Source organism: Nelusetta ayraudi, unplaced genomic scaffold (assembly GCF_046127955.1).
Source record: "Nelusetta ayraudi isolate G7.1 ecotype Tasmania unplaced genomic scaffold, CSIRO-AGI_Nayr_v1 ptg000002l, whole genome shotgun sequence".
Classification (NCBI taxonomy): domain Eukaryota; kingdom Metazoa; phylum Chordata; class Actinopteri; order Tetraodontiformes; family Monacanthidae; genus Nelusetta; species Nelusetta ayraudi.
In genome coordinates, this window is record NW_027466052.1 from 3,242,412 (window position 1) to 3,252,500 (window position 10,089).

General features: G+C 51.7%; 1 protein-coding gene across 3 annotated transcripts in view; it reads left to right on the forward strand.

The window, feature by feature from the left end:
- The window catches only part of LOC142882820 (SH3 and multiple ankyrin repeat domains protein 2-like), an 80,273-nt gene that overhangs the window by 37,218 nt on the left and 32,966 nt on the right, over positions 1-10,089 (forward strand). For all 3 annotated transcript variants that reach the window (XM_076017500.1, XM_076017508.1, XM_076017516.1), the window contains exons 13-14: positions 8,266-8,405; positions 8,875-8,991. In XM_076017500.1, coding sequence (XP_075873615.1) covers positions 8,266-8,405; positions 8,875-8,991 — 257 coding nt within the window. The remainder of the gene's footprint in view (positions 1-8,265; positions 8,406-8,874; positions 8,992-10,089) is intronic.

The window sequence follows — 10,089 nt, forward strand, 5'->3', positions numbered from 1 at the left end:
GGTGGCGCAGTGGCTCGGTCTTTAGGTTAGGTCTCTCTGTGTGGAGTTTGCATGTTCTCCCTGTGACTGCGTGGGTTCTCTCCCGGTTCTCCGGCTTCCTCCCACAGTCCAAAAATATGCATGTGAGGCGAACTGGAAACTCTAAATTGTCCGTAGGTGTGAGTGCGAATGGTTGTTTGTCTTTGTTTGTCTCTATGTGGCCCTGCGATGAGCCAGCCACTTGTCCAGGGAGTCACCCTGCCTTCGCCCTGTGACAGCTGGGAGAGGCTCCAGCAGACCCCCACAACCCTGAGTGCAGGAGGAAGAGGGTAGTGGAAGTGGATGGATGGAGGGGTTTTCAAAAATGTCATATTAGACAGGATCTTAAAGACATTGCAGTGACCATCGGTGATGATAGTATATCATTTTTTTTCGCCTTCTGAAAGAAATATGACACCCCTTTAAATTTTGCTTTGAGGCTTCCAGGGGGTCTCAAGGGGATCCAACCCCCCTGTATTTCACACCCTGCTGTTAGAGGTAGAGGAGGAGGAGGAGGAGGAGGAAGGAAGGACGGAAGGAAGCAGGAAGAAGGAAGGAGGAAAGAGTCAGACTCCCCCGCCCAGCTGAGTCCTCTGGGTCACATGAGGCCCCAGCGTCCAATCAGAGGCCTTCAGGGTTTGACGTGTGACAGCTTCCTCCGGGAAAGCTGCCATCAAAGACTCCGGCATCCTGCCGTCGTCGTGGCAACCGTTGCCATGGTTGGCCGCGGCACACTCTGGAGATGACATGTTTGTGTGTGTGCGGGTGTGTGCGCGAGTGTGTGTGTGTGTGTGTGTGTGTGTGTGTGTGAGTGTGTGAGTGTGTGTATCATCATGTGATCTGGCACAGGATTAAAGTGTGACGGCTGTTTTTCTCGAAGCCATGTTTGTGTCAGTCTTGATTAAGACGCCTCCTTCTGCTGCTCCACCTCCTTCTGATGCTCTACCTCCACCTCCTTCTGCTGCTCCACCTACTTCTGATGCTCTACCTCCACCTCCTTCTGCTGCTCCACCTCCACCTCCTTCTGATGCTCCACTTCCACTTCCTCCTGATGCTCCACCTCCACCTCCTTCAGCTACTGCACCTCCTTCTGCTGCTCCACCTCCACCTCCTTCTGATGATCTACCTCCATTTCATCCTGATGCTCCACTTCCACCTCCTTCTGATGCTCCACCTCCTTCTAATGCTCTACCTCCACCTCCTTCTGCTGCTCCACCTCCACCTCCTTCTGCTGCTGCACCTACTTCTGATGCTCTACCTCCACCTCCTTCTGATGCTCCACCTCCACCTCCTTCTGATGCTCCACTTCCACTTCCTCCTGATGCTCCACCTCCACCTCCTTCAGCTACTGCACCTCCTTCTGATGCTCCACCTCCACCTCCTTCTGATGATCTACCTCCATTTCATCCTGATGCTCCACTTCCACCTCCTTCTGATGCTCCACCTCCTTCTAATGCTCTACCTCCACCTCCTTCTGCTGCTCCACCTCCTTCTGATGCTCTACCTCCACCTCCTTCTGCTGCTCCACCTCCACCTCCTTCTGCTGCTCCACCTCCTTCTGATGCTCTACCTCCACCTCCTTCTGCTGCTCTACCTCCACCTCCTTCTGCTGCTCCACCTCCTTCTGATGCTCCACCTCCACCTTCTTCTGCTGCTCCACCTCCTTCTGATGCTCCACCTCCACTTCCTCCTGATGCTCCACTTCCACTTCCTTCTACTGCTCCACCTACACATCCTTCTGCTGCTCCACCTCCACCTCCTTCTGATCAAGTCAAATGCTCTTTATTGTCATTGCAACAAGCGGCTACGATGAAATTTGTTTGGGCTTCCCTCCCATAGTGCAATAAGTTAAAAGACAGTCAGATACACAAAATGCCAGTTTAAAACCTTTTGACACACACATTCACCCCCTAATAATTTAAAAGGTTAAAAGGTAAAAAAAAAAAAAAAAAAAAGAGAGAGAAAAAAGAGAAAGGAAATGCCCTGCTAAAAATGTTCTCAGCCAGTGAGGATGGGGCTCAGGCATTTAACAGCCTGATAGCCCACGGATGAAAAGTGTTTTTCAGTCTGTTTGTTCTGCAGCTGATACTCCTGTACCTTCCAGAGGGCAGGAGTTCCAGGAGACTCTGGCCAGGATGTATAGGGTCAGCCAGGATTTTCCTTACTCTGCTTAAGTAAGGAAAATGCTCCACCTCCACCTCCTTCTGCTGCTCCACCTCCACCTCCTTCTGCTGCTCCACCTCCTCCTGATGCTCCACTTTCATCCCGTCCTGCTGCCCCATCACCACCTCCACCTCCTCCACCCCTGCCTCCTTCTCCACCTCCTCCTGATGGCCCACCACCACCTCCCCTTCAACCTCCACCACCACCTCCTCATTCTCCACCTCCTGTTTCCTCTTCCAACACTGCTTCCTGCTGTCCCTCCTCTTCCTGCTCCTCTTCCTCCTGCTCCTTCTTCTCCTTTTCCTTCTCCTCCTCCTTCTCCAGCTCCTCCTACAGTACTTCCACCTCCTCTACCTTCTACACCACTTCCTCCTGCTGCAATACATCCACCACCACCTCCACCATCACCTCCTCCTCCCCGGCAGATGGACATGTCTGGAAGCTGCACCAACACTACCCACTCTCTCCACAGCGCAGCCTCTGTCTAATCAGGGGAGGAGGAGCAGACGTGGAGATGAAGCGTTGGCATTAAAGATGAGAAGCAGAAAATAAAGGGAGGGAGAAATGATGCGGCGTGAGTGTGAGGAGGAGATGAGGGTGAGGAGGAGTGAGGGTGAGGAGGAGATGAGGGAAGGGCTCGGGGGAGGACAGTTTCTGACAGTTTGCTCGCGCTGTGGCCTAAGGCGGAGCTTTCAGAGGTGACAGCGCTCAGCCTGCGGAGCCTCCGACTGACTGAGAGAGTGACATGACCGCAGCCGTGCCTCCTGTTCAATTCTCCTGTAACAGGTTTTAAACAGCGTCCTTCAGGCCCCGCCTCTCGCTTCGGATTCCAAGCTTAGCTAGCGGCCCGAGCGCTAATAGGACTCGGACTCGGTCTTTGCTGCACAAGAGGTCTTTTACACCAAAAAACTGCAAACAGACCAAAATCCAAGACTGGCTGTGGCACTTTCAGCATGGTTCGATAGTTAAACCTGCTGATAACTCGCGCACACATTTCCCAGAAAGACACCCAGCAGGGACACATGTGCAGACTGCTGTTAGCCTAGCCTCCTCAGTGAGCATGTCCGCTTCCTGTCACCGTAAAATAGGAGACTAGTTGTGTGTGATTGATTGCGGTCCGAAGATCTGAGCTGGAACACTGACACGGTTGCAAATGTTGTGTTTGTTACGTGCGAAAGCAGGATCTCAGTCTGACTCACAGCTTCTATCCGGCTCCTGATTGGCCGTCCAGTCAGACCGCGAAAAAAACATCTGTAATGTCTGGAATCGAGGAGGCAGAGTAACAACGACGCAGTGCTAACCAGCTCTTAATTTTCTCAGAATTTAGTTCTCTTAGTGCTTAATGTGTGTGTGTGTGTGTGTGTGTGTTGTTAACATCACCAAAGTTACAGGAAACAGTCAAAAGACTGAACGCAACGTGAAATGTTTTAAGAACGTGTGGAAGCTCACGATCCTGACGTCCATTGGAAAGCGAACCAGGCGACGTGGAAGCACAACCGTCGACCGGAATTGGTCCAGGAAATTGGCTTTGCTAATTCAGCTAGCTCCACTAAGTGGCCACACCCTGCAGGTGCATAGTCTACGCTACTGGGATGATTAAAACAGACACAGCGTCCCGTTCAGCGGAAGTGTTTAACTTCCTGTGGGGTCGCAGGTCACTGTGGGTCCGGGCCACGTGCTGCTCTGTCCCTGATTGGCTGATTGGTCCGAGTCACACTACACGCACCGTTCTACATTCAGCCGGCTGCTATTTCCGTCTGCCTTCAGTCCCCGTATGAGCAGCCTGGTTCCCGGAGACGCTCCTCACCATGCGACCAGCAGCAGCAGCAGCAGCAGCAGCAGCAGCGTTCACGCTTCGGCTCCAGACTGAGGTGAAGCTGCGCTGCGTGGGAGGAGCTTCCGCCATCAGCTCCTCCCACTGTCCTTTACCGCTTCTCTGTGCGCTGCTACCACCCCACCCTCCCTTCATAACCTCCACCCGCACACTCGCCCATGACGGTCTCTGTGGCACCCCCTGCTGTCGCATCTCACACATACACGCACACACACATGCACACGCATGCGCACACACACACACAGTGACAGCTGTCAATCAGGCCCGGGGCATCACGGCAACAGTTTCCAGTTAATCGAGGTGAGGAATGAGTGACTGTCAACAGCTGATCACCTATTGAAGGGCCACGGCGGTGTGTTAATGACTCGTTGACACAGTGACTCGTTGACTCAGTCTGAACACCGTCGGTGACACCACAACCAGAGGGAAAACACCGCGTACACAGTCACAGTCGCATCTCGTTACATTGGAGCAGCTGCTCCGTCTGTCCTCAGGGGTGGAGCTCAGCCCGGCTATCTTAGTGCGTGTTTTCATTGCCTCGCCTCGCCACGGGGGGCGCGGTTTTGGTACCTCTATAGTTGAGGGGCCAAGCGAGACGAAGCGAGTTTAGTGGTGACGTAGCGACGATCAGGGCACTGATTGGCTCAGTGTCCTCGTCGGTGTCCCCTGTCGGAGCGGACATCGACGCCAACTCCTTCTTCGCAGCGCTCCGTGTCAGGCACATTTGACCGTGAATACGGTAGTAGCTACTATTGATGTTGCACGAATACATTTATATGTGTATACATTTTTTGAAAGCAGCTATTTCAATACATGTTTTTTTTTTGTCTTTTGGGGAGGGGCGGGCGAACCGGGAATGCCCTCGACGTCGCGGGTGTGTTCAACCATATTCGCGAAAATGACGAGCGGCGAATGGCGCAGCGCTCGGAACAAATCGAGTTGCTCCTGCGTGAGACGCAGTTAAGCTAGGGAATCCGAGGAGTCTTGAGGCGAGAGGAAATACGGATTCGTCGAGAGGAAGGCTCGAACACCGCGGCATTTAACAAAGTCGTCCTTGGCTCGCTAGGGCAGCTCATACAGGCTGTTTCAAATAAGTAGGAGGCTCTATTTTGGGCGTGTTTACTGTCTGTTTTTCTATTGTTCTTTTATAAATGCTATTTTCCCATTATATCTGTCTCATGTTTACTTTTGGTGAAAATATAAAGGTTGCAGCAGGTATGAAACAACCTCTACTTTGTCCATTGCTGCGCTGTTGTGTGTCTTACAGAAATGATGCTGACGAAAACATTGTCCCGCTTTACCGCGTCGACTCCGCCCGCGGCCTCGTGATCACAGAGCCAATGAAAACACAATCGTACCGAGGCGTGGCGAGGCAATGAAAACACGCCCTTAGTGTGAACACTGGGTGACGCCTTGGTCTGGGACTCGAACCCCAGGCCTAGCAGAGGACACGTCTGAGTGACGCTCTCATTTTCAAGACAGGAAGTGCGGAACGTTGCTGGTCTTGGTTTGACGGAGGGAAGTAGATCATGCGTTCCGATCACACAAAAGTGCTCAACAGCGTGGAGGGCTAGCATACAGTTGGCTAGCACGGTGCCGCCGTCCCCAGCACACACTGTGCTAAAGGCAAGTTGCTAATTTGCAGTTATTGACATCATCAGGCGGGCGACACTGCAAGAAGGTCGTGGGTTCGATTCACGGATCCCGGTGCCTTTCTGCGTGGAGTTTGCATGTCCTCCCTGCGTCTGCGTGGGTTCTCTCCGGGTTCTCCGGCTTCCTCCCACAGTCCAAAAACATGCTTGTGAGGTGAATTAGAGACTCTAAATTGTCCGTGCATGTGTGTGTGAGTGCAAATGGTTGTTTGTCTCTACGTGGCCCTGCGATGAACTGGCCACTTGTCCAGGGTGTCCCCTGCCTTCTGCCTATGACAGTTGGGAGAGGCTCCAGCAAACTCCCACAACCCTGAGTGCAGGAGGAAGCGGGTGTTGAAAATGGATGGATGGATGACGTCATCAGGCTAAAATGATTCTGCTTTAGGTTTAGGGAGGACGAAAACAACAACATTCAATAAACCAGGAAGTACAGAGTGATGTGTGGCACAAATTCCTTTTTTCTTGGAACGCCAAACATCAGCTTCATTTCAGTGCCGCGGTGAAAGTATCATTGACTGAGAAGCCGACTGAATCAGTGAAGAGCCAGCCACACCCCTGGCGCCACCTGCTGTCGGGCAGTTGAACAGGTCATGGTCACCCACTGTCATGGTGTCACCACCTGCTGGTTCTGAAGCCCAGAGGTTGGTTTCACATTCAGCGGGTTTCCATATTTGGTTGTGTGGGCGGAACCGAGCAGTGGCAGTCGGTACATTTTTAGTCTATTTGAAGCCAACTCTGGCGGACCCTGCTGGCCAAAACCATAGAATGCAAGTTTTGTTCCGCTTCGGTGTTGGCCTCCTGTTTTTTTGCAACGGAAAGCTCCACAGCCAATGGTTGCTGCTTCCGCCAAAACGCACAAAATTTGCCAGAATCCGACAGGAAGTGAAGAAAAACGTTGACTCTTCCTGAGCAGAATGAACCCGAGCTCTGTGTGTGTGTCTGCTGCATGTGTGTGTGTGTGTGTGTGTGTGTGTGTGTGTGTGTCTGCTGCGTGTGTGTGTGTGTGTGTGTGTGTGTCTGCTGCGTGTGTGTGTGTGTCTGCTGCGTGTGTGTGTGTGTGTGCTCCTCCTCTCGCTGCCGAATGGGGTCAGCACTCTGGAGGACTGAGAAGGTTTGAGAAGGAGTCTCCAGGACGAGGTGACCCACTTCCTGTCTCTCCTCACGCTGCTCTCCTCGCACGACTCGTTAGCTCTGACCCGCTAACGACGACGACGGTCGTGCTTAACGAGGGAGCCGGGAAGAAGAAGTAGTCTGCTGCTGCCGCCGGCGCTGCTCCTTGGCACCACTCCTCCATCTGGTGGTGGTGCCACCCGCTGTTACGGGTGCTGTCCGCCGAGTGGCGCTGTGTTATCACGTGAGGGCGGCGGCTGGTTCACAGCTGCTGATGGGTAGAATAACGAGCGGCTTCCAGCTGGGGGGGTGGTGGGAAATCAGGCTGATCGCAGCCGGAAAGCGACTGGAGTGTCCGGCTGAGACACACATGACGTGTAGATAAGAAGAAGCTGCTCGTCCACACGGTTCCCAGCATAATATTTTGACATTCTTCCTCCTCCTCCTCCTCCTCCTCCTCCTCCACCTCTTCAGCATCACCTCTCTGGGCCGCTTCATTTGGAAGAAGAAAAGAGTAAATTATGCTCTTATTTTGAAGAAAGGAAGTGGTGTGTGCTTACTGTGTAATTACACTAACTTTGGTTGGACAAGCACAGAACAAGAAGAAGAGCTGAGATGCAGATACTGGCCACTGGCAGATACTATCAATCAAACAATCAATCAATAAATCAATCAAACAATCAATAAATCAAACAATCAGTCAGTCAGCTTTTAGTTACACTATCGAAGCGCTTTACTACTGTTAAGAGGGGGGGCCATCAATAGTGTTGTAGTCAAGACCACACCAACTGAGACCAAGACTAAAGAGCATCAAGATTTTTTATAACAAGACCAAGACTTTTTCAATTAAAATTTGCTTCTAAATCCTTTAACATTTTGCTGTTTTGACAACTTTTTTTTTTAACCATTTTCAAAAAAACTTTAATCAACTAGGAATAAGGGGGTTTGTCACTCTGGGTGCCACAAACAAAAGAAAACAGCGTAAAACGGCAGCAGCTGGATTCTTTTCCTTTGTTATCTGTCATTGTTGTGTTGGCTGAGTCTTGATTTTGGTCTTGAAAATCCTCATTCCGCCCAGTCTGAGGCAGACAGATTAAACGAGACCGGTCTTGAGACAAGACTAATCTTGAGTACTACGACACTGTTCAACAAGGCAGCCTTGTCCCAGACAGCCTTGCCCAGGTCTGGAGGGCTACTTCCTCCACTTGGTGGATTCAGGTAGGAGTTCGAATTGGGTCATAATCCAAGACTTAATCCAAGTTGTAATCCAAAATATAATCTGAACAATCTCAGTTTAGATTGTATTTTTCTCAATCTCCAAAAAAAAAAAGCATGTGCAGAGACAGCAACCCTGCATGAACGTCAGAAGACTTTCAAAATAAAAGTCAAAAGGGTTCTTAAAAAGAAATCGGAGCATCTCAAACAATACAGTTGGGAGTTTGTTGACGTCAGCATGCTGACCTTTGACCCTGCTGTGCTCTCCCTCAGCCCCGGCAACCGCGGGGAGGCGCTAGGACCCAGGAGGAAGCTGTACAGCGCCGTCCCCGGAAGACACTTTGTGGTGGTCCGGCCCTACATCGCCCAGGCGGAGGGCGAGATCAACCTGTACAAGAGCGACAGGGTCAAAGGTGAGAAGGGGGCGTGGTCTTTGAGAGTCACATGCGAGTGGTCCCACTATAGGTCAAATACATTTGTTATTCCATTGCGTATTTTCTCTTTGGCACCACATGTGCAACAGCAGCTGGCAGCAAGTGCACACACACCCACACACACACACACACACACACACAGACACACACACACACATCCACACACACACACACACACACACACACACACACACACACACACACACACGAGACAGACGCGCATACAGAGGTGAGCTAGCGCCCACAAGCAAACAGAGTCTGAAAATATGTGTGTAGTCTGAAAAGCAACAAAGGTGTGTTTTCCACACAGGCATCCTGCTGCCGGCACAAGTTCAGAAAGATGTGTGTGTGTGTGTGTGTGTGTGTGCCTCCTGGAGGCTGGACGTGTGGAGATGAAGTGGACAGTGAAGACAATAACTGGGCTCTGTGTGTGATTGAACCCTTCCAGTCCTGAGCGTCGGGGAGGGAGGATTCTGGGAAGGCAGCGCCCGCGGCCAGGTGGGCTGGTTTCCAGCCGACTGTGTGGAGGAGATCCCGGCCAAGGCCTCGGACCAGGAGAGGAGCTGTAAGTAGGGCAGTCCAACGGGCATGCTAACGCTACGTGCTAACTGAGCCGTGATCTGATGTCCTCTGGGTGGAGCTAATGAGTCGTCACGCTACAGTAGAGTCGCAGAGGCATCCTGCTTTCAACCTCCCTTCTCTCCCTTCTCTCCATTCTTCCTTCTTTCTCCTTTCTTCCTTCCTTATCTCTTCCGTTCTTCCTTTTCTCCCTTCTTCCTTCCTTTTCTCCCATCGCTCCCTTCTTCCTTCCTCCTCTCGATTCTTTCCTTTCTTCTGTCCTTTTTATCCCTTCTTCCTTCCTTCTCTGTCCTCTACGTCCCTTCTTCTGTCTTCCCTCTTTCTTTCTTCCTCTCTTCTTTAACCTCTTCCGTACTTCCTTCTTCCTCCCTTCTTCCACCTTTCTTCCGTCCTTCTCTCCCTTCTTTCTTTCTCCCTTCTTCCTCCCTTCGTTCTCTACCTCCCCCATTCTTCCTTCCTTCTTTCTTCCTCCCTTCTTCCTACCTTCTCTTACTTCTTCCTCCCTTCTTCCTTCCTTCTCTACCTCCCCCATTCTTCCTCCCTTCTTCCTCACTTCTGTGCTTTATTTTGAAACCCATCCTCGGGCTGTTGGCAGGACCGCTTCCTCCCTCAGCACTCCGCTGCCATAACCGCTCTTGGGTTTCTCTGGAAAGGCTGGAAATGGGAGCACATGGAGACCCATAGAGTGGCCACAGGCCGCGTGTGTGTGCGCGCGCGCGTGTGTGTGTGTGTGTGTGTGTGTGTGTGTGTGTGTGTGTGTGTGTGTGTGTGTGTGTGTGTGTGTGTGTAGTTCTCCATAGTTTCAGGTCATGAGACACATTCAACTCCAACACAGCGGCAAGACACTCACGCAGATGGAGTCACCCTGCGAAAAAATTCTTCTTTTTTTTCCCTCCCCATCACTCTCTCCCTTTTCCATCTGTGATCCATGTCGTTAATGTGAAGATGAACCGTCCAATCAGCGGCCTCGGAGACGAAACATGAGATTGTCGAGGGGACCCGGTGAGACGCGGGAACAGCAACAGTCTGAGGGAAACTCCTCAGCCCCTCGGCCGTCATTCCCGCTTTCCCTCTTCCCTCCGTC